The 27860-nt window shown below is 42.2% G+C and overlaps 1 protein-coding gene across 3 annotated transcripts in view; it reads right to left on the reverse strand.

The window, feature by feature from the left end:
* Positions 1-27860, reverse strand: part of Egflam (EGF like, fibronectin type III and laminin G domains) — a 178363-nt gene that overhangs the window by 51715 nt on the left and 98788 nt on the right. For 2 of the 3 annotated variants that reach the window (XM_028767593.1, XM_028767594.1), the window contains exon 6: positions 23858-24024. In XM_028767593.1, coding sequence (XP_028623426.1) covers positions 23858-24024 — 167 coding nt within the window. The remainder of the gene's footprint in view (positions 1-23857; positions 24025-27860) is intronic. The other variant, XM_028767595.1, reaches the window with a different exon arrangement.

Consider the following 27860-nt stretch of genomic DNA (forward strand, 5'->3'; position numbering starts at 1 on the left):
TCATTGAGAGGTAGGCTGACAACAGGTTTATTCTCTAAAACAATGGGTTTCATAATTGAGGGAATCATTTCTATGCAGACAAGAGGTTATGAAGAAACACTTAGGCCCAGAAGGGATGGTGTAAGTAGTACATGGTATGATGAACAGAGGCTCTACCATCAGGGAGATTGAATGAAAAAGAATTAAGGCATGTCATGGAGCTGGGGAGATGGCTCCATGCATAGGTACTTGTTGAACAAACACAGAGACCTAGATCCTATCCCCCGAAGTCATATGCACAATTCTGGGTCTGGTGGGACAGGTTTGCACTGTCTGTGCTGGGGAGTTGGAGCTTGCTGGCCAGAGCAGTGTGCATGCAGATCAGTGAAAGACCTTGTATCAGAAAAGAAGGTGGGCCATGCCTGAGGAACACACCTGAGGTTGTCATCTGGCCTTCACACACACCTGTAAACATATATGCCTACATATGCAAACACAGAGATACACGAATATACTCTTGTGTTCTCACGCATGAGTGTGTGCACACACATATTTACTTGCTATGTAGCCTAAAATGGCTTCAAATTAATGGTAATCCTCCTGCCTTAGTCTCCCAAGTACTGGGAGTACAAGTGAGAGCCAAAATGTCTGACTGCATACCCCATCTTTGTATGATTCTATTCCTTATATCTGTTTGATTTATTATTATTCTATTACACATAGAGATACTTTAGAAATATCAACTTGAACTATGGCTAGAAGACACAATTCAGGTCTTTGGTAGCACAGCCTATTTGGTGGTGGTCTCTAAGACATGAGAAACAAGCTGAGTGATCTAAGGAATAGGTTGACCCTAGTGCTTCTGATTTTTAAGGGTTTTCTTTCTTTCAAGTTGAATGGATCTGCCAGCAGTCAGATACACTTCAAATTGATGCCTTTAATTTTTAATAAGGAACAGTAAAAAAGGAATTTAGCTCCACAAAATATAATTCCTCATGTACAATAAAACCATTTTGAAACCTGCTATTATTCATTGCTGTGCTTGAATTTTGGCAATTTCTTATTACAACTGCACCTAGTTTAAAAAAACCTTTTTTTATTTACTTCTCTTGGTCTAATTATTAGATAATAATTATATTAAGTTATTATTAGACTCTAATATAAAGCTTTACATTCAGTGATATCCAGATTGCATGGTCTCACTCAGAAGCCAGGTTGGCCTGGAACTTAATATGTAACCTAAGATGACCCCAAACTCATGGCAATCCTCCTGCCTTAGCCTCCAAGTGCTGGGATTACAGGTGAGATCCAAAATGCCTGGTTGCCCACTTCATCAGGGTGTGATTTCTACTGGCTATGTCTATTTGATTTATTGTCATTGTATCATACATTTTACATAGTGTGTACACATGTGCACTTGCTTGTGCTTGCATGTAGGGAGGCAAAGTGTCACTTGGGGTGTCTTCCTAGTCTGTTCTCCACCTTATTTCTTGAGCCAGGTCCTCTCACTGAATCTGTTGTTGGCCATTTTGGCTAGACTATCATGCCAGCAAGGCCCTGGTATCCATCTGTCTGTCTCCCAATGCTATGGTTCTAGGTATGTGTCATTGCACCTGGCTTTCTCAATCGATGTCGAAGATCTGGACTCTGGTCCTCATGCTTGCAAAGAAAGCACTTCACACACCTAGACATATTTCTAGCCCTGACACTTAAATAACATTCTTTCATTTTTGAGATTGTATTTACATCATTTCCCTTTTCATTTCCTCCCTCCAAACTCTCTCTTGAACCATTCCTTAGTCTCTTTCAATATCATGATCTCTTTCTTCATTAAAATTGCTGATCAGTCTGTTTAATGTTACTCAAATGTATATTTTCAGGGCAGACTATTTTGTATTGGATGACTAGTTGGTGTACTTAAACGATTTCTCTGACTCTTGGCATTCCTGAGTGGCCTGTTTGAAGTGCATAGACAGGAGGAGCCCACAAGACCTTTAGAAAAACAACTGAGCCGGGCAGCGGTGGCACACGCCTTTAATCCCAGCACTTGGGAGGCAGAGGCAGTGTATTTCTGAGTTCGAGGCCAGTCTGGTCTACAGAGTGAGTTCCAGGACAGCCAGGACTACACAGAGAAACCCTGTCTCGAAAAACCAAAAACCAAAAACAACAACAAAAAAAAACCAACTAAAATGTATCTATTTCCTCAAATCATTCACATGGTAGTTAAATATCATGACTTAACTATGGAGTAGAACCTTGGTGTCCATTGACAGTCAATCTGTGGGTGTTCAAGTTTCTTATATAAAATGGCACAGTCTGTGTATATGCTTTACAGACTCTTGCCTATTTTAACGCCCCTGTAGATTCTTCATAATACCTACTTCAATGGAAATGTTATATATATATATATACAGTACTGCATAGCTTAGATGTTGTATAACTGTTTCCCCAGATCTGAAGCATCCCCTCCTGGAAGGAGGAAAGCAGAAAGTAACAAATAAGATTCAGGAAGTAAACAGAAGTTAGGGCATCCAGGAAGCTCAGAGAGCTACAGTGCTCACAAGGCCTCTCCCTAGGACTGTGCAAGCAAGGAGGAACAGCTGGGGGAGAGTGAACTCCTCAGTGGGGCTTCCCACAAGTTGTGCATGGAATCTCAGGGAGAAAGGCTTTTGAGTCTGGTCCCCCATCTGCCTTTGAGTCTCCCACACTCTTGTAAATAACCCTGCATGCACATTCCTGTACAAACCCTCAATACAACTCTCTGCTTCATGAAAATAGCCTTAGATGGAATTCTTCTTAGGGGACAGGGAGGGCTGTTCTAGATGCCCTATCTCGGGTGAATAAACATTGGTTTACTTTTCATGTTTCTATGAGGAAAAGTCACACAACATTTGAGAACAGTGGCAGGAAAACAAAGTCTTTGTGTCTTTTATACAGACACAATCTTCCCCACCCCAATTATTTCCCATCTGCTGTTGGTTGAATCTACAGCTATAGCATTCAGAGTCCTTGACTAAGCCCAAGCTTTTATGGGTACAAGCAACAAGTAGACTCCTTGTTGGAGTAGATCAGTGGCCACTAAACTGGCAGGGTTGCAGCTGCAGCCTTCACTGACTTGCTTACTTCTCTGTTCGTGCAACCAGAGCTGGCTTTACCCCAGAGAATACGCCTGGGCTAAAGCCTCTCTCTGATCCATAATCATACTCAGCAGTAATTGAAAACTCCAGACAGTCTGTGACAAGAGCAAGCCAGCCTCTCTCTGGGCCATGAGATTAATCTGTGCCCAAGAAACCTTTTCAAAAAAAAAAAAAATAGAAACAAGAGTAATCTCCTCTCATGTTCAAATAAGTATTGGCATATTGATTAAAGCAAGACTGAGCCAGAGAGGAACTCGAGGTGCAGCGGAGGGTTTCTGAGCATGAACCATCACAAAGCCACCTCCATCAGAAAGAGAATCATGAACTGCTAAGGCAGAGAGCTCACTGTCTGAATAACAAACAGAATGCACCACAAGTTGCTTTCTGATGGAAGAGTTTCTACAGTGTTTTTAAACTTTCACCTTGAGAACGTACCGAACAGGGGTGGAGAGATGGCTCACCAGTTAAAAGTACTGAGAAAGTACCGAATAGCCGAGTGAGTGGGGAGGAAGGATATACAAAGACCACAGAGACCCTCGGGTCAGTTGGTACAACTGGTCTACCATCTGCTAGAATTCCTGCCCAGAAGCCAGGAAGAATGTATGTAGTAGAGTCAACTGGGGCTGGAACTTAGACTATTTAAAATAAGAGATTGAAGAAGTGGCTTTTACTTTAGCTAGGGGTGAAGTTTCACATTAGCAGGTGTGGATCTAGGTTTTATCTTATGCCATCGTGGAGTTCTTAACCCTTTTGTGTCTGGACAAGCATACTCTCTTTTCTAGAGTTTATTCAACAATGAATAAAAAGACCTGTTCAGCAGGATCTCATGCTCCTCATCCTTAGCCTTCTGGAAAAATGCAGCCCAACTTTTAGCAACCACTCCCAAACATCATCTCACTGTAAGATTTCTGACAAATATACTTTCCAGAGTTCTCACCACAAGGCTACCACGGCCCTCCTCTCCACTCTAGGGTATGTTTCCTCACACAGCATGCCATGCAAATACAGGCATTCAAGGTGTTTTAGATGGATGTAATCACTGGGCTTGACCATGAACCCTTGGCTCAAAGCTTCAGCTCCTTCCAAAAGAAACTTGTCAAAAGTAAGTATATGCGACATTCATAGATGTAACTAATGCTCTCTTCCTCTGCACCTTTAGGTGTTAGTATATACTTTCCACAAAACTCTACTTAATTTCCTGATGTACTTGATCCAGTGTTATTTAAGCTACAGACTTCAGGACACTCGAGGGCTGTGAAAACAGTTCAGTGAGCCACAAGCAATATTTTTAAAAATTGAGCCAAATGACCTAAGAATATAAAGTTCTAGTTCAGCAAGGGTGAGATACTGAAAGCACACACACACACACACACACACACACACACAGAGAGAGACTTCTTCCTTGCTTTACAAATTTTTATTTTAAACTATATATTTATGTACATGGTGTGTGTATGCATGTGTGTGTGTGTGTGCTCGCGCATGCACTTGTGTGACTGTATATGTGCCTGTGGAGGCCAGAAGCAGGTGTTTATTAATCTCTCTCAGATTTGTAACTAACTCTTAGGGTGCAGTACTAAACTGCACAGGGTCTTCCATTTCAGATAGGAATCCTGCTGGAGCAGCTGAAGCTTGCAGAAGGACGCAGTGTACGCCTGAGTCAGGAAGTGTTCCTACACATACTGCGGTGGGAATGGAACCTCAATGCTTCTTGTTGAGGAAATAATATCTTGTCACTGCAGGGGCAGCTCAGAAAACTGATGTAGAAAGTCTGCACTTAGGATAATAGACATGACAACCTGAGGCTCCAAAAAGGAGCCAGTGGGAGATGGGTGGGAAGCTGGAATATATATATATATATATATATATATATATATATATATATTTTTTTTTTTTTTTTTTTCCTTACTGACCAAGGTAGATCCTCTTACAAGTAAGATCCATGACTGCAGGGACACTGGCTGCATTATTTACTGCTAACACTTTGGTACCCAGAAATTGCCTGGCATTAAACAAGCATTAAATACATAGATTTAGAATTGTGTGAATTAGCCCTCAAACAGGAAAAAACAGTCATTATAGGTCCTCCTATTATGAGGCATCAGAGAGTCTAGAGACATCAGAGAGAAAAGAGCCTCAGTTAAAAAGAGCCTCTCCATGAGATCCAGCTATAAAGCATTTTCTCACTTAGTGATTGATAAGAAAGAGCCCAGCTCATGGTGGGTGGGGTCATGCCCAGACTGGTAGTCCTAAGCTTTATAAGAAAGCAGGCTGAGCAAGCCAGGGGAAGTGGGCCAGTGAGCAGCACCCCTCCACAGCCACTGTATCAACTCCTGCCTTCACTTTCCAGCCCCGCTTGAGTTCTTATCCTGACTTCCTTTAGCAATGGACTATGATCTGGAAGTATCAACTGAGTAAACCCTTTCCTCCCTCACTTGTTCTTTGGTCATGGTGTTTCATCACAGCAATAGAAACCCTAACTAAGATCGCTCATAAACCAGATGCTGTCCTTTCTTCAGTAAAGTGATTTTAGGGTGACTCCAGCTAGTGTGTGGTTATACATGAAGAACAGGGTGAAGGTAGCCTGTGACTTAGATTTTCAGTTTGTTTTCAGCCATTCTAATCGATTATTTTCGTTGTTGCGACACTTTCTAAACATGACCACCTTTAGTATATTTTACCTTAAACAGAAACAAAACACAAAACTATGGGTTCTTGGTTATAAACTTGTGAGCGTTTCTTTTGGATTAAAAACTATAATGTAGATTTTAAAGTATAGCCCTACTGTGGCTGGGACTAGTTAAGCAAAGGAGAAACCCAGCTCCAGGGCAACCTAATGGAACTTCTCTATTAGTCTTTAGTCAATTCAGGCTATTCTGATGCGCCCTGCTCTTCCTGCTCTGGAAGTCTGTGAGCTATCGCCACCTGTTGGATGACTTGTAAACTACCGCCACCTGCTGGAAGACACCCTCTGGAGCTGTGGGTGGTCCTATGCTAAGTCTTGGCGTCTCCTAGTCCCCTCCCTGCTGGCCTCTGCAGTCTTTTGATCAAGTGATCAAAACTTTGATGGGAGAAGCAGTTCACTGTGTCAAATGGAGACATAGTCAGATTTTTAACGTGTGGTCTATGCTGGAGCTCAGTGATGGCTGACATTAATCCACACTTAGGACAGTGTGAACAAGAAGTAGGCATAACCAGGCTCTTGGATCCATACACCTGTTGTCTCCGTTTCTCAAAGAACTGGGAAACAGAGATTAGTATAGGAAAATGAATCTGCTTACAGTTTGGCAAGCCTGAGACGAGGACGGTAGTGATTTAACTTCCTATTACGCCTGTGGTCATCTTATAGTTGACAGAAAGCCATAGACAAAGCCCAGAACTTGTGTAAATTTAGGTAAGAGAGACGTCAGTGGGTCTTCTCTTGGGGGAAGGGGAACCGAGCCCCAGAACATTACCTCTCTTCTTTAACACAGCGTCAATTTTCTATTCAAGTTTGGGACAAAGAAAATGTCGGACAGAACCCTCCCCAGCTCCTTCTCTTTAGTAATTCCTAAGTTCCCACAGAATACTGGGTCTCATTACATCTTTTCATAACTCTGTTCTTACTAGTCTTTCTCCACTCCTGTCCCTTCCTGCTGGTCCTCTCTCCTCTTTTTCCATGACACATGTTGCATTATGTAATAAAACATCTAATGGAGGCAACTTAACAAAGGAAGATTCTTCTGCTCATATTTTGAGGGAACATCATGGTAGACAGGTGATGTCCAGAACTTGAAGCAGATTGTCATACTGCACCCACAAACAGAAAGGAGGGAGCAAGAAAACACTGGTTCCTCACTTGATTTCATTTTTCTCTTAAATTATTGATTGATCAGTTGGTTGGTTGATATTTTACGTATCTGAGTGTTTTGCCTGCATGTGTAAGTGCAGTGCATGCATGCCTGGTGCTGGAAGGGACCAGAAGAGGACACTGGATTTCCTGGACCTGGAGTAATGACAGTTGTGGGTGCTGGGAGTCAAACCTGGGTCCTCTGCAAAAGCAGCCAGTGCTCTTAACCACTGACCCTGCTTTCTCTTTTGAATTGGGTCTAGGACCTCCAGACCATGGAGCATTACTGTGATGGTTTGTATACACTTTGCTCAGGGAGTGTTACTGTTGGGAGATTTGGCCTTGTTGGAGTATATGTGTCACTGTGGGTGTGGGCTTTAATACCCTTGTCCCAGTTGCCTGGAAGTCAGTATTTTGCTAGCAGCCTTCAGATGAAGATGTATTCTCAGCTCCTGCTGCACCACACCTGCCTGGATGTTGCCATGTTCCTGCCTTGATGATGATGGGCTGAACCTCTGAACCTGTAAACCAGCTCCAATTAAATGTTGTCCTTTATAAGACTTGCCTTGGTCATGGTGTCTTCCCATGGGGTGGGTCTTCCCATCTCAATTAGCCTAATCTAGGAAATCTTTCACAGGTTTACCCAAGGGCTTACCCCTTCAGTGGTTCTGGATCTTGTCAAGTAATCAATACTGATCATCACACATATATTCATTTGTCGTCTCCCTCCCCTTAAGGTCTCTTTTTATCTCTTCATGGTCCGCTTTCTGGTTTTACACACATACCCCTCACATATAGAACCTTGTGTAAATGGATTAAAACAATAGGATTTCCTCTTGTGTCATAGGTTTGGTGGATTCATTCGTGAGTACACAACTGAAGAGCACCGTCTTGCCTTCTCTTAGCATCTCTTAGCAGCCAATAGCTCAGTATAAAGATGTATGACCTCATAAATCCCTTCCACATCCTTGACGGTTGACATGGCTAATTTTGTGCAGGACCAGTATAGGTAACCTCAGCTACTGTGCATTTGTGATTTCAATGGCTGTGCCATAGGCTCAGATGACATATAACAGTCCTCCCTCTCTGCTAGTTCTTACATTCATCCCCACCCCATGATGTTTTCAGAGCCTTACGGCAGGTGACCCAAATTTCTCATTTAGGGCTGAACACTCACTAGTCACTTATGTTCAGCCCGATGAGCAGTTGTGTGTCTTTGCACTAACACCATTTGCCACAAAGAGAAGTTTTTCAGATCAAAGTGGAGAGTATCACTTGTATGTGGGTATAAACAGAAATTTAGAAGATACTTTGATGCTATGTTGATTTAACTAAAAAACAGTAATATGTTTCTCCCTAGTGTCTATGAATGCTTTTGACTGCATTTACAGTACAAGATATAGGTTCTCTCCTCCTGAGTATGTCTAGAACCCAAGCATAAAGCAGTTAGTTAGCCCCCTAATAGTTGTGCCGCTATTACACAAGTAGACACATCCTCAAGTTTCAGCATCGGAGAATGAGCTTGGTAGTATTCCTTCCCTTTTTATTTTGTAGACCAGTTTAAAATGTGTTTAGCATTTCCTTAAAAGTTTGGGAAACTAAGAAGTGAACCTGCCTAGTTCTGGGCTTTTCTCTGTAGGAGACTTTTAATTATTGCATCAATACTGTTACTTGTTGTGGACTTAAGCGGTTTCTATCTCCTGGACATAATTTTAGTAGGCCAAATGTATTTTGAAAACTATGTTTATTATTGATTTTCCAACTTTTTGAAATACAAGATTTTCAACTAGCTCCTAATGAACCTGTGCATTTTATTTGAGTCTGTTGTAATATTTCCCCTTTCATTCACAATTTTATCAATTGGCTTGTTCTCTCCCATCCTTGTGATTTGTTTGCTGAGAGGTTTGTCAGTCTTATTTAGATTTCAAAGAACAAAAGCTTTAATCAATTGTGTATCTCATTCTTTCAATCTCCATTTCAGGCAATTATGGTCTAGTATTTGTTATTTCCTGCTTTGTACGGCATCTAGGTCTGGCTTCTCATTTATTATAGAAACTTGCCGTGAATTATTAGGTTATTTGTTTGAGACTGTGACAATTCTCTGTATGTAAGCATTTATATGCACACACTCCACACTTAGAATGATCGTAGCCATATTCCACAAGTTCGGTAAGTTATTCATTTTCCTTCAGTTCTATAGGTCAAAATGTCTTCTCCTTGATCCTCCAGTGACCCACTATTCATTCAAATTATTCCACCCTTAAGTACCTTTGTAGTTTCTGACATTTTTATTGCTGTTAGTTTTAAGTGTTATGATCAGGTAAAACACAAGAATTATTTCTATTGGCTTTATGTTCATTAATTGATTTTAAAGGAGATTCTATGGGCCATTGAAAGGAATGTGTTCTCTGCATTTATTAAATAGAATCTCCTGTTGATATCTGTTAAATACAGTTACCTATGGTATAATTTAACTCTGAAGTCTCTTCATTGGTTTTTAATTTAAAAGGCCTTCTAAAGATTGGAATGAGGTATCAATGTCTACTATTGTGTCAGATCCTGTCTGACTTCCATGTCTCTCAGTATTTGTTTCATTACTTGAGAGCCTCAATAATTGTTGAACAAATATTATATCTTCTTGATTCATTTTTTACTTTATTATTATGTAGCTGTCTTCTTTATGTCTTCTGGCTAATTTGATTTGAAATCTGTTATGTCAGATATCAGAATGGCTATGCCAGCCAGCTTTTGGTTTCCATATGCTTGGTAAATTGATTTTCATGCTTTGACCCTCAGTTTGTAGACACCTTTGGCTGTAAAGTGTGCTTTTGGAGACAACAGTTTAATCTTGGGGTTTTAAAATATTATAATGTAGTTATAATATTTCTCCCTTCCCTTCCCTCCCACCAAACCTTTCCATATACCTCTCCCCGCTCTCAAACCTATGGCTTCTCTTTCACTGTTATTGCATACATGTATATACATATATATTCCTACCTGAGGGCCAGGGAGTTGCTGTGAGATGTGTCTCCTAGTATAGTAATGACATCAGCAGCGACACTCATAAAGTCTCATCAACTGCCCAAAATGAGCCAAACAAGGACATCAGTAAACATGCCAACATGGATGGATCTTGCTTTTTAACTGAGTCAGCCAATCTGTGTCTTTTAACGGTGAGTTGAAAATATTTGCATTTAAGGCCCTTTGTTGAGAAGGGTTTGCCATTTCCTATGGTGTTGCTGATTTTTGTTCTGGCTGGTGGGATCATCAGTAGCTATTTTCTCCCTCTACTATTAGTATCAAGGGTTCCTGGTTTACTGTGCTAAACACTGTCATAGTTAACTTCAGTTGTCAATTTAGCATGGACCTAGGGTTGCCTGAGAATAAGGAACATCAACAAAAGAAGAAGGAACATCAACCAGATGTCTGTGAGGCATTTTCATAATTGATAACTGATGTGGGAGAGCCTAGTCCTCTGTGAGCAGTGACATCCTTGAGCAGGTGCATTTCTACTGGGCTATCTAAGAAATCTGGCAGAACATGGGCCACGTGGTGGCCAGAAGAGAATCCTCTGGAATTGGAGTTACAGGTGTCAGTAAGCTGCCTGACATGAGTGTTGGGAACCGAACCCAGGTTCTCTGGAAGAACAGCAAGTGCCTCTAACCACCAAGCCACCTCTCTAGCCCTCTCATTCTCTCTATGTCTTTAGACTTTTGACTCTTGTGCCTTTTGAACTTTTAAGCTTAGTCGTTTGAATGTATCTCATACTCCTTAGACATTTCAGTTATGCCCATGATTCTTTCTTCTTTGTATATATAGGAATGAATTGTTGCCTCTGTCTTGTCCTATACTTCTGAAGCTCATCCTTCTAGGTCTCATGCACTGGTGATGCTTTCCACAGTGATTTTTATTTGACTGATCAATTCATTCATTTTCAGTGTGGGTTTGCTTGTTGTTCACCACAGAATTTCAATTTCTATGCTGTTTTTTCCCCCTCTGGTTCTGCATTTCTACTTTAAGTCACTGAATATTTCATCCACTTTGCTAACTTTCTTATCTAAGCTCTTGATCTGATTGAGGAAATATTTTAAGAATAGGTACTGGGGAAAAAAAGAACTGTCACAAAGGCTGTTCAGATGAGATTCAAGCCAAAACAAAATGGCCAAACTGTTGATGTGCAGAAATTTAAATGTGTTCAAAGCAAAAATAAATTAAAGGAATAATAATAATAATAATTAATGAAGTAAAATAGAATATAGAATCCCAGTCGGTGTTTGTTCCTATTTGGGGTAATGTAGGTTTCCCCCTCTTTTTCCCATAATTCCCTCTGCACATTTGGGGAGGGATGGTAGTCTCTATACTTCAAACACCTTCAGTATGTCCTTCCTTTAAGGGATTTCTATTGTTTCCAGAATTCTGGGGTCTGAAACTTCCACTTGCTATTGTCAACATCGCTGTACACTGAGTGGTAAAGTGAGGGATTGTCCTTTTTGTGAGTGAGGCTGAGGCTGCGTGGAAGGCCTGCCCGTCTGTGTTTACCTCTATGTCTGGGTGGTCTTCCTGGCCTTGTTCATCAGTGAAACCTCAACAGCTCACTTCTCTTGCTCTGTAACAATCTCATTGGGGGAAGTTAACTGAAGCAGCAGGGATGGTACCTCCTTAGGGACTTACTCCAGAAGACCTGTGGAGAATCTCAAGCTCCTGCAACACTCTCCCTGCTCCATCTGCACAGCTCCCCCTCCCCCTGAGTTAGCTCCCCAAAAAAGATGTATTCAGTTTCTAGGAATGTCTCTGCAGTCTGGTCAGTATCTCTCCTGTTTGCCAGTCTTGTGGTATCTACATCCAGGGAAAAACAGAACATCTCTGATGGATACCACTGACCCCAACCAGATAAAGTAATGTGGTTTGGTGTATTTCCAGAGAGAATCTGGATGTGGGCACATCTCTCTCCTCTTCAGCTTTTTCTCTTGTAGGAAGAGGGCCTCCGTTTCCTCATCCTGACACTTATCTTTCACCAAGTCAGGGAAAGATGGCTAATTCCCCCAACTTATCTGGAAGGGAAGATTTACTCATTTTTAAAAGAGAAAAAAGCCTCAGGGGTCTTGTGGGATATTAAGATCACCAGCTATTCCTTCAGTGGGATGTTAAGATCACCAGCTATTCCTTCAGTGGGATGTTAAGATCACCAGCTATTCCTTGTCTGAAGGTGTTCTTCATCCTCAGGTCCAGGCCTTTGATAGGTGCACAGGGGCAGCTTTTTGTATCTTTGCTTCAAGCTCAGATTCTTATATAACTGTAAACCACACTAAGTTTGTAAGTGAAAAAAAATACTCTAGACATATAGGTAAAGTGAAACTTTCATGGTAGATGATTGCCTTTACCACAGATGCTTTAGCATGAGGTCAGGGAGGCAAGCCTACCGTCAAGAATACCAGCAGGAGACCTGAACTTAAAGGCACATCCTTACAACAGGTGACTTCTTTGTAGTGGTGGTGGGGTGGGGGATAAAGAGGCAAGGCAAGGGGAGGTTTGGGGAAATTGGCTCAGCAGTTCAAACACTTCCCATGCAAGCAAGGAGCTCAAGTTTGGTCTCCCAGAGGCCAGGTAAAATGATGAGTGAGTGTGGCAGCATGTCTCTAATTCTGCCCTAGGAAGGAAGTGACAGGGGAGCCTTAGAGCAAGCTGGCTAGCAGGACTAGTCATACTGGGGGAATCTGGGTTTTCTTGAGAGAATCTGTCCCGCAAACAATAAGATCGAAGACTGTTTGGAGATGATCCCCAACATCATCCTTGAACCTCCATATGTAAACACATGTATGTCCACACACATGTGAACTGTATCTATACATGCATGTAGACCACACACATACACAGGTGGAAGAGAAAAAGAAGGGGGTGGTTCAAGGTATCAGCAAGAAGTGATCTAAACACCCATCACCAGGCATCTTTTTAGACAGATGCAGCAGAGCTTCCTAGTAGAGCACACCACCATCCTTCTTAAGTTAATGAGACAGGCCTGTATTTATTTATATTTCAGAATTTTTGTAGCTAACCAGAGTGTATGTTCTATGACCTCATCATTCAGTTAAAATTCTAGCAGATATTCTATAATAAAACATTATCTTCAGATACTAAGGTTAGAGAAAATTTACAGTTTGGGTTTTAAAACTATTTTATGTTGTTGGGTGGTTGTTTTTTTTTTTTTTTTTATACCAAGCATTATAGAGCCTAAAACCCATTTCTATTTAGAAACAAGGATGGTATTTCTGTTTTGGGATTTAATGTGTTGATTTTCTTAGCCTCATTCAAATGATTTTGCTAAAATCTAAGTGAAGACTTTACACTCTGTTCAACTATTGGCTCCAGCTCTCCCAGAATCCTCATGTTGCTCTGAGAAACAGCCAAGTTCAGTGGCTTCCAGTGACCTTCATACCCTAGTCAGCCCTGGCCAACCGTACCCAGCCTATGTAGGTAGGCTCCTTTTCCTCCATCCCATACTTGCAATGATAGAGTATCTTCCCTGAACACCCAAAGGACCAGTTCTTTTTTTTCCTCCATTAATTAATTTATTTATTCACTTTACATCCCAATCACAGCTCTCTCTCCTCCCAGGCCCCCAAATTACAAGCCCCTCTCCTCCATCTCCTCCTCCCCTTATCTTGCCAAAAGGGGAGGCCCCTGTAGGTACCAAGCCACCCTGGCACAACAATATACAGTAGCAGGATCGGGCGTATCCTCTCTGACTGAGGCCAGACAAGACAGCCCATTAAGGGAAGGGGATCCACTGGCAGACAATAGAGTCAGGGCTGCTAGCTTTTCCAAGACAGCCTACGCATTTTGAAAATTGTAAGGGACTAGTTCTTAAGGTGAAGTAAAACCCACTAAGGGATTTAGTGTGGAAATCAGTCACCAACTGATTTCTACGCAGATCTACCAGTGAGAAACCTTGAGAAGGCTACTATGCTTACAGACCTGTTTCCTGCTGTGCAAAGCAGAGGTGACCCCTCTCCAGCTCTGTGAGTATAAAGCTCAGTACACAAAGGCCTGACTGGGGAGTTCATCATTGCCTATGTTCACGGCAACATGCTAAATATATGGATAGATGATAAACTCGTGCCCTAAATTTAAGCAAATGGAACACACACACAGACACACACACACATAGACACACATAGACACACACAGATACACACAGATACACACACACACATAAAAACAGACACACAGATACATACATACACACACACAGACACACATACACACACACATAGAGACACACACTGGCACACACACACACATAGACACACATACACAGACACACACACAGAGACACACAGATACACACACACACACAGACACACATACACACACACATAGACACACACATAGACACACACAGATACACAGACACACAGACACACACAGATACTCAGACATACACATACACACACATGCACATGTACATACACATGCACATAGACACAGACACATGCATACACATACACAGAAACACCAGACACACACATACATACACACATACACACTCACACATGCATACACATACATACTCACATACACATGCACACACAGAGACATACACACAACACACACATACACAGACACACATATACACTCACACGGACAAACACACATACACACATATATACTCACACATACATGTGCAGACACACACACACACATACACACACATAGAGATACACAGACACACATAGACACACATAGATACTCAGACATACACATACACACACATGCACATACACATACACATGCACATATACACAGACACATGCACACACATACACAGAAACACCAGACACACACATACACACTCACACATACATACATACACATACATACATACACATGCAAACACACAGACATACACACAACACACACATACACAGACACAAATATACACTCACACGGACAAACACACACACACATATATACTCACACATACATGTGCACACACACACAGAGACACACACACAACACACAAACAGACACAGAGAGACACACACAATTTACAACCCATATAACAGGCACCATTCGGTTGCTCCATTTGACTATACTATTCCTCTTGGGGATGGCTTCCTCTCTCTAGCCCTAGACCCACACACTGCCCTGCTCTGCTCTTCACTGTGCTCTGGGAGGCTCGCATGCCTGGCTTTCTGGTATTTAGCTATCAGGAAGCACCAGCAGGAGGAGGAGGAGGGAGGAGAGAGGGTCAGGGTGTTTAGTCCCCATAATTTCCATCTGTGGCTCATGTGTGTCAGTTTTACATGTTATAGCTGGAAACCATGGCTCTTACAACACAGCTCTTCCTATCTGTCCAGATGCTGGCATGGCGTGGCTGTGCAGGCTTTTGCAAACAAGCTCTCCTTTAAGCTTGCTTCATATTATTCACTTGCCCATCTATTTCCTGCTGGTAATAGCTAAGGTGTGTCTAAGTATTTGTTCAGAATTCAGTTAGACCAACAGATAAGGGCCATCAGGCACATTGTGGCCCTCCTACATGTGTCTGTGTCTAGGTGTGCATGTCTCTGTGTGTGTGTGTGTGTGTCAGTGTGGCAAGCTAATTCTGTATACCTCTAGACTGTGTTAAACTGTAGCCAGAGAACATGAAAGCAAAATCAGTATGTCAAAGAAACTATCTAGCGGCAAGACTAGAAGCCCCTCCCTGCCATGGCTGCCTAGTAACAGATAAAGGATTTAAAAAAGCTTACTACATGCAAATATCCCGTAAAAGTCTCAATTATGGATGCTGCGAATTCCACTGAGTTTTTTTCACCCAGTTCTGGCCCACTTTCGCCATTAGAAATGCACTCTTCATAAGTGCACTTTATAAGAATGCGTGGCCTCTACCACTGTCCACATGTCCTTGTCTAATCTATGTAAGAACCTGGAAATCCTGTTGGAACACACCAGACTCTGGTATACTCTGAGAGAGCCATAGTTGTGATCCTAGTTGCTCACCAAAGAACCTAACTGGAACTGGAATTCAGATGCTAAGAAGTGAATGGTATGACTATGGGACAGAGGGAGCTCTGCCTGAGCAGGTCAGATCAGCATGACCCCAGATCAGCAGCTCTGAACATGACCGTGATGGAGGTCAGGAAGGCCAGAAAAGTCCTGCTTCCTGGACCTTGATAGCTCATCTCCTAAATGAGATCTTTGCCTGAAATTGAAATGTGAGGAGATAGCTGACACAGGGGGGAGGCACCAGTGTGGTGGTTTGAGTAGGAATGGCCCCCATAGACTCATAGATTTAAATGATTGGTCACTAGGGAGTGGATTAGGAAGTGTGGCCTTATTGGAAAACGTATGTCACTCAGAGTGGGCTTTGAGGTCTCAGAAGCTCAAGCCAGGCCCAGTGGCTCACTCTCTCATCCTGCTGCCTGCAGATCCAGATATAGAACTCTTAGCTCCCTCGCTAGCACTGAGTCTGCCTATGTGTTACCACGTTTCTGACCATTGACAATAGTGGACTAAACCTTTGAGCTGTAAGCCAGCCCCAATTAGACACTTTCCTTTATAAGAGTTGCTGTGGTCATGGTATCTCTTCACAGCAGTTGGACATTAACTAAGACACCCAGACACCTCCTCATCCCTCTGCCAGTTTCTACCAGAAGCTCTTTAAAAACCCCTAAGACCAGCAGTCCAGTAGAGATACTGAGTCAGTATCTCTCAGTAGAGAGTATCCACAAATCTCCCTGCTCTATGGGAGCTTCCCCTTCCCCCCTTTTCTTAGGCTCTTACCTATGAATTGTAATAAGTTGATTCCTAAAACCCATCCCTTTACGGTTCACAAATGTCACTCTTTTAATTTACAACGTGAGAGTCATGAGGGCACTGACTCTGTGGAAGCCCATGTGACTGTGAGCATTCGGCTTCCTAACTCCAAAGCTGGGGTTCACCTGAGTGAGAGGAAGGCCACATTTCCCATATCGTGATGAACCCAACAGAAAACTGTTGTGGCTCAGGGCAGAGCATAGAGTTTGCCTTGGGTTTGAGAAATTATGTTTTCTTATCACTTGCTTCAGTTTGTCTTCTCTCTCTAGCAAGAGGATAAAATATGGGTGTGCTGATTATAAATAAATGTATGATAGCATGCACAGAGGCCTCCAGAGGGCAATTGATAGCTATCAGGTATTTAAACAGCGAGGTGAATCACTCCCCCTCAAAGCCAATAAAGTTGTGCAAATGGGTGTAATTCAGATTTACATGAATCCAGGCATTAGCAAATCAATAGAGCGATTACAGCAGTGGGCACCCTGAATGTAAAATCACATTTGCAGTTATGTTTATGCGCAGATACACACTTTAAAATGCAGGTTCGTCCGCTAGGAGTGAAACCAGTGATTTGTTCTTCCTCCAGACTCGGCTTCCATCTTACATTCTAAAGATTTACAAATCCATGGAGCTCTAATTTACAGGCCTCTCTCTCCTCCAACCTGGAGAAAAGCCTGGCAGCAGCTCTTCCCTCCCCGTGTTTCTCCTTCTTTTCCAAAAGGAGCATTGCAACCCCTCTCAGCTGCTGGATTGAGGCTCTCAGGTGCCATCTTTAAGAATATTCTTGAAAAATTCAATTGCAGAGCTCTGCCATGGGAATAATTTTATTTTTATGTGCTAATTGGCTCCTTCCAAGCTTAAAAAAAAATGCTACTTAAAAAAAGAACACCCCAAATTCAAATTTCTTAGACTCTTAAACTTTGGGGGATAAATCCCAGGACTACAGTACAGAGCACAACAAATAAGTCTACAGGACAAGAACAGCTCACGTGGCTTGTTTATGGATGGACGACAGTTTTGGCATCTTTAGGATTTTAAAGAATAAATTTTTGATGGCGCACACACATAAGAAATTCAGATTTCAGTGTCTATAAATTAACTTTTATTGGTGCACACTCACACATACTGTATATATCTTCAACAATAGCTGAGTCTAAAGCCTAAAATATTTACTAACTAGACCTTCATAGAAAAATTTAGATTCTTGTCTGAGTGCGTGGCTGACTTTGGGAAGATAAAACAACAACACCAACAACCAGCAAAAACTAGAGTCACAAGAATATAATTCTGTGCTCTCTTAGGTTTTAATTCTCCTTGAGGCTTTTGGTGTTTGTTTGGTTGAATGATTTTGTTTGGTTTTGTGTTTGAGGCAGGATCTCTTGCCTAGGTTGGCCTAGAAGTCGTTATGTAGGAAGGATGATGGCCAATGTCTAATGCCTCTACCTCCTGAGAACTGGGATTACAAGAATGTGCCATCGTACCATTTATGTGGTTCTGGGAATCAAACTCAGGACTTTGTGAATGCTACTCAAATACTCTTCCAACTAAGCTATGTCCCCAGCCATAGCCTAGGCTAGCCTTGAACTCATGATCTTCCTGTTACAATCTCTAGCATTTGCACCAACATGACCAGCAGTCTAAAGCTACTGGTATGGAGGACATGGATTTTGTTGTTTTCAGTGCCTCCTACCCTACCCATGTAGTTTTAGCTGTTGGTGTCCTTCAAGGAAGTCTTTTCGAGCTATCCAGTCCAGTAGAGGTCTTCCAGGGGATGACAACCTAGATGTGCCTATTACTAACACCTGAAAACTCTTTAGGCACATCAAAGGGGAAAGCTCACTTTCTATGAATGCTTTTCCTAGAAGGACCTCCATTGAAGACTAAGCTTACCTATCATGCTAAGAGGGTACACACGCTTATTGGTCTCAATGGGAGTGTAGGTGGGGTTTACCTCTACTTTTTGGTGATGGCCCTGTGTGAGTGGTAGGTCTGTAGACATTTTCTCCTTTAATATGTCTGTTCATCATTTATCTCATGGATTCAATTAAGGAAATGTTAGAGGATAAAAGAAATCCTTCACTCCTATACCCACCCCAAAAATGCCAACGTCCCCAACCCATACGACTTCTTCTATCCCTCCACTTCTTGGTCAACAGATTTTTTTTTTTTTTGGACTTGTTTCTGAGTTCTGGAACTCTGCTGTTGTTTTCCTGTGCCATGGCTAGTGCTCAGGATATGGAGTCATAAAAGAAAAGCTAATAGACTCAGTGATGGTTGCTCTCGACAGTCTACCATTCAACAATTATGCATAGGGGAAACAACCATTAACATGTTGTATCACTTGAAGAACATGCAGAAAGCATCATCTCCATTCATATGCATTTTCTCAAAACAATCCTAGGAATTAGAGATTACTACCTTCACCAGCCATTACTATACTGATCATAGAAATGGGGAAACTGAGGAAAAGATAACGTATGGGATCTTGAGAATCTATACATTTCATAACCCAGAATTATCTTCTAGATTTTTTTGGTAAAAGAACAGGGCTTGCAGGGCAGTTAAAGCTCCACTGCCAACGGTTTCTCATATGCACCACCAGGCTATCGGGAATGCTGAGAAGTGATATCATGGATTTCAGAATAGTTCCTGATTAATTTCTACAGGTCCTTCGAACATGTACCTGTCTCCATGTGCTTCCTGTCTGCACGCTTGCTACAGTCAATTCGAATCACCACTACCAAATAGAAAATCTTACTTGAGACTGGGGAGAGGCAAACTCTGTTCTATGGTTATATATGTAGCATATGTGTAAGAACCTTAGCATACTGAAGCCGGTCTCTATGAAGAGAGTTGAAAAGGAAAAAACGTAAAGGTCCCAATCTCAGAGCAAGAACAGGCAAAAACCATAGTCACACATTGACACAGAACAATCAAAAACAGGAACAGACATCACCAGACACCGGGAAGGATGGGAGGAGCACTTAGTGTAGAAATCTGATTAATTGAAGCCATGTGTGTCTGTCTTAGATCACTGGAAGAGGGAGGTCTAAAACGGCAGGAAACCTTGGATTTGAGGAGATGTCAAAACCCCAAACAAACCATTTCTACGACATCTTTGAGGATCCGAGGCTACAGTGAAACTTCTTAGGAGCAGAGGCAAAGGTGATAAAGAAACATTAGAGCTTATTCTGATGGTTAAGAAAGAGCACAGGAGAGAACTGAAGGCTTGGTTTGGAGTAAGATGTAAATATTCCTTTTAATGCCCCGTTAGCAAGTCCTCTCCCCATCCCTACTGCCTTGAATTTAAATGTACTGGGACTACTTTCTCCATTCCTCTCTCCCTCCCCCACCCCTCTTCTTTTTTCCTGTGTACTTTTCCTTTATTTCTGTGCATTGTAGTTCTGGGGGCTTCAATGTCATTGTCTAAGACGTTCCCCACTGGGTAGCCCACTTTGGACCTGTATGGTCTTCTAGATCACCCTTGGCTGCCTCTGCTTTGATATGAGCCGCACAGTTTCTCAACCTCTAAACCAGCCTGTTGGCTGGTTAAGTCCCACTCGCACATGAACTCAATAGCATTTATTGAGTGGTGACATGGTGGAGGGCATTGGGCAGTCAGCATTGACCGACAAGGAGGGTATTGTCATGGGAGATACACATAATGAAGTGCATACAATAGTTCCAGACAGTGCCATTGCTGGGGAGAAGACGAAGCAGGGGCGGGGGACTAGCAGAAAGCTAAGGAAGTGAGCTATGACCTAAAAGCAGAAATAGAGGGGGCTGCTGGAGCCAAAGAAAGATCTGAGGGAAGAAAACATGCTGAGGAAAGAGCAGGTGCCAAAGGCGTGAGGCAGGGAGAGCAAAATGATTATTGGCAGAAGCAAAAAGAATATATCTATGGGGAATGCCCTGAGGACCTCAGACCCACTTCAGTAAAGAATTTATTGATCCTTTCTGTGACTATATTACAAGGATGGAACATTAGAAACAAAATTATTTGGGGTGCTAAGGTCCACAGTCCTCCTCAGGGATGTTATATAATCTCAGAATTGGTTATACATGTATTAGTTTTACTTCAATCTTTGTCTATGAAAAAATTACATACGCGTTATTTTCTCCTTATCTATTATTCACTTCCTTTATTTCCTGCCCTTATGCTTCCTGACTGCACTAAGCATGATGCTCAGAAGGTACGTGACCAACAGATGGTGTGTGTGCATGTCCTACAATGCCCCCAGCCTGGCATACCAGCTAGTCATTTAGAAGATCAAAGGCAAATTATAACACTGTTGGTGTTCCTCTCACGGAATTAAAAAGAAATACAGCAGGATGGGGATAAGGAGCGAGAGAAAAGAACTTCAGTCTTTTTAAATATGTATTTACTTAAGTCTCATTTCCTCATGGAAATAACACAGGAACTGAATAGTGAGGCGCGTCCCTCCTGTGAAAGGCCTGAGGCAAATGCAGGGCAGGGCATCATCACTTAGAGTGATCAACAAAACTGTGTTTCTCACGGGAGGACCAGATACTTGAGTCTTAATTATTATTTTTTCTTCCCATTCTGTTCTGTGCTTGATCAAGCCTGAAGCAGATGAGGTGTACACCTGTCAAGCCTCTACCCAAACCACCCTTTGGCTGAGCACAGGCTGGGCCCTGGCCTCCCATCACTATCTGCCAGATCTAGGAGGAGCTAAGATGTCCTAATTCTATAGCTACAACTCAACTTACACAGCACCCCCAAAATGATAATATCAGATGAATGGTGGAATGGAAGACTGGTTGTCAGGGGTTAACAATGGAGCGTGGAGTGGAAATACAACTGCAAAGGGGTACAAAGAGGAAGACTCATGAAAAAGGAATATTTGTTTTGTTAAAAAAAAAAAACTAACAGAAAAGAAATACAAATGTCACAAATTGGGTCCCGTGCTGCCAGCACCACCCCATTTTTCAGAGTCTACACAGTCAAGGCCACTGAATGACTGACTGAATCTCTCCTATGCTGCTGAGCGTTAGGAGACTGATTCCATTGATCCGAGTCAGACTTGGGGAAGTAGCTACACAGTCAGCAAACCCAATTTCATATACCGCCTTCGTAATTATCAGTCTTGGGAAAATCAGAAATCGTTCAGAGATGCTATTTTTCTCCATCTATATGAATAGGATGCTATCTCTCCCCCTTCCCCCTCCCCCAAGTTTCTGGGAGAGATTAATGGATTTCACATGAGTACTGTAGTCAGCACAAGGCCTGGCTCACAGCAGGCTTTCCAGTGTCAACCCTGATACTTCAAAGTCATTAACTCACATAATGCTAGTTGGCAACTATATAATTTCTGTACAGAAAAAAAAAGTGTATTTTGGAAGCAATTAGTTTACAACTAATACCAAATTAAAAACAAGAATGTGCTAGATGAAAGGGGTTTTCTGAGGGTAGTAATATAGCCGAGGAAAAGTTCACCTGAAGCATCGCTTATAGCAAACACCCTCTAAGGTTTCCATGCAGTGACTCATCTGATGGAGTCTACTCCTGTAATCCTAATTTGAAGAACCATACCCATGTAGGAGCAGCAGAGTTCTATGTATTTCAGAATGTTTGTTAATATTATGAGCTGAGAATACACCCCAGTTGCTACAGTGCTTGCTTTGCATGAATGAAGCCCTTGGTTTAATTCCCAGTATGGGATAAACTGGGCATGGTAGTACCTACCTGCAATTCCAGCATTTAGGAAGGGGATCAGAAGTTACAACCTTAGCTACATAAGGAATTTGAGGCTAGCCTGAGTTATTTGAGATAACTCAATACTTTTCGTGGTGGGGAAGTAGAGAGACGGGGAGTGATTATAGAAGTGAGGCCCCACCGCAACTTGACAGCTCAGTTTGAAGAGGGGGGACACTCAATCTTGAAGGTTATAGGATGGGTGTTCTGTTTAGCAGAGCACAAATCCCCAGGACCTGCAAGCCCTGGTGAATATCTTCCTGAGAATAACATTATCCTTGGAAGACTGCTATCAAGGGACCAGGGGTACTTATTCAGATCCTAACAACAAAAATAGGGCTTTGTGTAAACCAGTGGAAAGCCAGCTACTCAGAGTAAGTTTTCCCTTTGGAGCCCCTCTCTTGGATAAATAGGCCTGCAGCAGCTACAGGGTTCTTGAAGAATTCCTGTGCGGAACTGCAAAGACGTCGACCTTTCAAACAAAATGTGCTTACATCTCCTTTCTAAGTCCTCACTACCCATGCTTCTAGGTTTATGTAAATGTGACCCTACTTCAAAAGTACAAAGACTGTAAAGCTGGGCTGGGCTGGGTTGGGCTGGACTTGACATGCTTGCCTGAACCCTTCGGCTTTTGACATCCTGTGACAGCTTGCTGAACCCCAGACCAGAGACATGATTGGACTTTGACGAAAAGCCTGAGTTTGTTTGTTCAACATTGGTCCTAAGCTTCCTCCAGATCCCCAGAGGCACCATGGGAACTTACACAGTCAACTCGACCCTCAGGATGCATGCCAGCATCTGTTCTGAGATGTGCTGGCCGCCACCCAGAGGGCTGATATTACTTGAAGCCCCCCTTTTGTTTTATTTCAGGCTCTTAGTAAGCACCCTAAAGCTGGCTTTAAATTAACACTGTTCCTCCTTCTCCAGCAGTCCAATGGATGAGGTTACAGGTGTTCACCACATTCAGTGGACAGTCCTCGATTTAGCAGGCAATAACTAACCTGAAGAGTCTGGGGGGGTCTTATTCCCCCCTCCAGGGTTCCAAGATGAACTGATGATGAGACGAGAGGCAGAGAGAGACTGTGTATCTCATTTGCTGTGTGATCTGCCCCATGATTGTGCACAAAAACCAACCAGAAACTCCCCAAGGACGATGCAAAAATAAACCTTCCCTGACTGCTTAGAAACAGAAATAGCTCATGTCCCTGTGGAGAGTCGAACCTTCAAAGGGTCTGGGAAAACTGCAGGAAGAAGCTCGGAGAGAGCCCCATCCAGGGCTGTTCGTCTGTTGGTCACTAAGAAGCCCCAGGCAAGTGAGGCTCTGAGAGGTAACCACAGCTGCCCAACTGCTCATGCTCTTCAGGACTCAGGTACAGCACTCACCCAGGGTTCGGATGGTGTCGCTGGGCCAGCTGCGTGGACTGAAGCCATGGGCGTTCCTGGCTCTCACAGCAAACTGGTAGTTGGTATCTGGATCAAGGCCTTTGATAACCATGGAGTCCATCTGCAGACGCTCTTGAATTATGGTCCAGCTCTTGTCAAAATCTGGCCTTTAATGATTAAAAATAAGAAAAGCAACAGTTCAGAAATACCATAGGGGAAAGAGGCTGGCTGGCCATGGGAGTTAACACCATTTTCACTCTGAGAGCTATGCTCATAAAAGTGAGTTAACATTTCCTATCTGTAAGTGGTCCTGCTCTCAAACCATAACGTCATCAACTGGAAGTGTCTGCCAATAAAAGCAAGTAGATCATCTTTAGGGCCAATTCTAAGCACTGCTTAGAGACTGTCTACTTCTGCCTGCTTGGCCTTCACCAGGACACAAAGACCCCACGTGGGAGCATTTATCTGCAAGAACTGTATTTTCCAGATGTTCCCTAAACAAGCCTCTCCCTTGGCAGTCCCATCCCTAGAGGTCAGGAGAGCAGAGATTCCATCTTTTTGCAATCTGTTTCTGAGTAAACAAATACAAATTTTATAGGGTGATGGATGGCATGAATTGCCATGGTAACACCCATGATGACAACATTCACAGACATTCATAGTCTCAATAAATCACGTCTGAGTCAATGTGCTACCTTTTCACATGTCCTTCTGAGGGCATGTCCTGCAGCGAAGGTAGGTCTTCATTTAGACTTTTAATCAAAGCATTCATAAAGCCAGTATAGTCTCTGGAATTGGAAGAGCCAAGTTCAAGTCTGAGTTCTGTTACTTAGTTGCAACGGATCCTTTTGTTTTACATATTTTTTATTTTATGTCTTTAAGTCTAAGTTTTCCCATATGTAAAATATGAATCATGCAGGATCAAGATAAGGGAACTGCCGTGAGATGACATGAAGCACACATGATTACCATCCACTCTAGCATCATGCTGTAAATATGTGCCAGCCACTACTCAGAGGACTCACTGACTTCTGGAGTTAATAACTTATAGATGCTTGCTTACTGCACACTCCCATACTGTACTGCTAACCCATGTGACTCCTCAGCCCTTGAGATAGAGCCAGCATAAATTAAGATGTACTAGAATTATAAAATGTACACAAGCTTTTAAAGAAAAAAAAAAGGAAATCTATCTCTTCTGTAAGTATAAAGTTGATTTTATCTTCATACTGAATTCATGTTGAAATGATAATATTTTGGATATAGCAATATCCAAATTGTTAATAAAAATATAACAATTATAAATATAAATAATTTATTTAGTTTATATTTATAATATACTATATATAATTTATAAATATAATTATGAATACAAGTAATCAAAATACAATATCTTTTTAGAACTCATTTATGTGGGCTGGAGAACTGGTTTGGTGGTTAAGAGCCCTTATGCTTGCAGAAGACCTGGGTTTGATTCCCAGCATCCATGTCGTGGCTCATCGCCACCTGCTTACAATCCCAGGGGATGTCAAACACACACATGTTGCACACCCACCCACCCAAGCAGAAACACCCACACCCATAAAATAAATTCATCTTTAAATTTTTAAAATTTATTCTGTCTCTTTCTATCTTCATAATGCCACAATTAAAACATAAACTCATATAGGGTTGTCCTGCATCTCTTGAGGACAGGGTAGACCCATCTGGATGTTCTGGCTGGAGGAAAGGAAAAATACTGCAGGTTGAAGGCGAAGTGAAAGTTGGGAATAGCAGTGCACAGCAGGGGGCCTAACTGGAGGGTTTGTATGGATGGGGGCTAATTGCCAGCTTTGCTACAATGTTTCAAAGTGTTAAGCAGTGATCTGGTGCCTTAACTCTTTTACCTCTAACACCTATTGTCTGTAGTAGGCTTAACCTTAAAAGGCTCAATCTTTTGTTTTCGATTTTAATATAAAAGAGAAACTAAAGCTCTGAACGGCTGAGAAATTTGGCCAAGGCCACATCTGAGAACTGCTGAGGCCGACTTGGGTTGTTGGGCTGAGGGTAAATTAAAACAAAAGTAAAATGAAACAAAACAAAACTCCACTTGATACTGTATTAGGAACTGGCAATGGTGGGCAGAGAGATCGATTATTAGACCTTTAGCTGGTTCCCTCCCCACGCTTCCCCGGCCTCCCAATCTGGTGTGAAAAGTTCCCTACTCTCAGGTATTTGAAGAGAAGCAGGACACAAAATGTTGGTGTTTGTCTTTGTGAAGAACATATCAGGAAAAGACATAAAAGGTGAAGCCTGGACGGACCCCATTTCTTACATGTGTGCTTGCCTAGTTCTTCACTGGAAGGACTTACTAAAAGTTCAGGACATGGAGATGGAGTCTTCCTCTGGCTTACCATACCAAGTGGGTGTGAGTTGTCTGTGCTGACAGTGTCCGGTCTGGGGGAAAAGAAAAATCACAGGGCATGCCGACTGGAAGAAGGAGGGTTGAGTTCTTCCCTGTCTTGTCCTAAAGGTGGACTTCTTCTCTAAAACGACTTTATCATCAAAGAGAAGAGCTGAGCGAGTGAAGGAAACTCATTTGCAAATTCACATTAGCACAGAATCACTTCACAGAGGAGAACCACTGGAGAGACCCAAAAAGTAAGGGCAAAAGAGATGCGGTCTTTAGATAAAACTCTCCCATTATTTGCTAAGCTTCCCCTGTGCTATTTCTAGAGGAAAGATCCCTAATCACTTTGGGTGTGCTCTAGTTTACCCAGAGCTACTTGCAAATGTCTGCAGCCATCTTCATGCAAAAGTTACAGAGCTGGGGGGAGGGGGTAGGGAGGATTTTATATTCTTTGTTCATCTCATGCAAACAAAAAAGAAAAGAAAAGAAAAAAAAACTATTTCCAATAGAAATGATAGGAATCATTAACATTTAATTTCATAATATGTAGCTCATGCAGACTGAATAATAATTCAAAACCTTTAATACTTTGCCTCTACTTTTGGGTCAGGTTTTCCATTTCATTGGTTCCAGAGTCTCTTGAGGTCCAAAGGACAAAGGTGAGGCTGACAGAGATAACCTGGTGGGAGTATTGTCTTAAACCATTCTCAACAATAGCTCTGTCTTCTTCCACTGGAGGGAATTTTATCTTAACTATAATGCTGGCAGCTAAGTCACCATAGCAACACTATCTTGGCACTTCCCCCCCCACACACACACACTCACACAATGAAAGGCCAGAGTAGGAGGAGTTAGCTGAGAATGTGCTGTCATTAGCTATCAGCAGCTCAAAGTTGTAGCATTTTCTAAGAAGTGGCCAGGGTCGAAGTCAGGCATCTCACACTTTAGGAGGGGCTAGGCCAGTTGATTCCTGACTGGCTTTTAGAATGACTGGGCAATGAGTAAGACATTCAGAGCCAAGGATGTCAATTCAAGGAGTCAATTCAAAGCAATCAGGGTAAACTCAACCAGTGGCTCACAATATTGGGGAGAATTGCTTACCAGCGGAAGGTAATGTTAGGACCCAGCCTGGTCAGTGTTTGAGGGTGACCAGAAATTATAAGCAAGCCCTTGTTTTAGTTTTCTAAGTAAAAGACCCCTAGGTTCTCAATCATATTCTCAAAGATAATTATTGATAGCCAAAGTTTATAAACCAGATCTACTACTCTGCCTTTGTAAACATAGAAAAGAACTTACCTAAAGATACAGAACTGTCTTTTCCTCTTATTTCTTTTCTTGTAACATTTTGATCACCTTATCCATTGCCAGTCAAAATCTTAGTGAACGTTCATTTTCTTGATACCATGAAATTCTGCCTTGTCAGGGTCCAATATAACAGGAGTTATATTCTGTGAGGCTTCTAGGGAAGTGTAAAGACAGCCCACCTTGGGGAGCTAACAGTGTAATTAGGGGAATAGTACATCTGGGGGTCGGTGCAGGAACTGAATCAAAGAATCAGCATGAAGGCAAAACAAAATAGCATACTTTAATAAATGTATTTGAATTGTAATTTTA

Source organism: Grammomys surdaster, unplaced genomic scaffold (genome assembly GCF_004785775.1).
Source record: "Grammomys surdaster isolate TR1022 unplaced genomic scaffold, NIH_TR_1.0 174, whole genome shotgun sequence".
Taxonomy (NCBI): Eukaryota; Metazoa; Chordata; class Mammalia; order Rodentia; family Muridae; genus Grammomys; species Grammomys surdaster.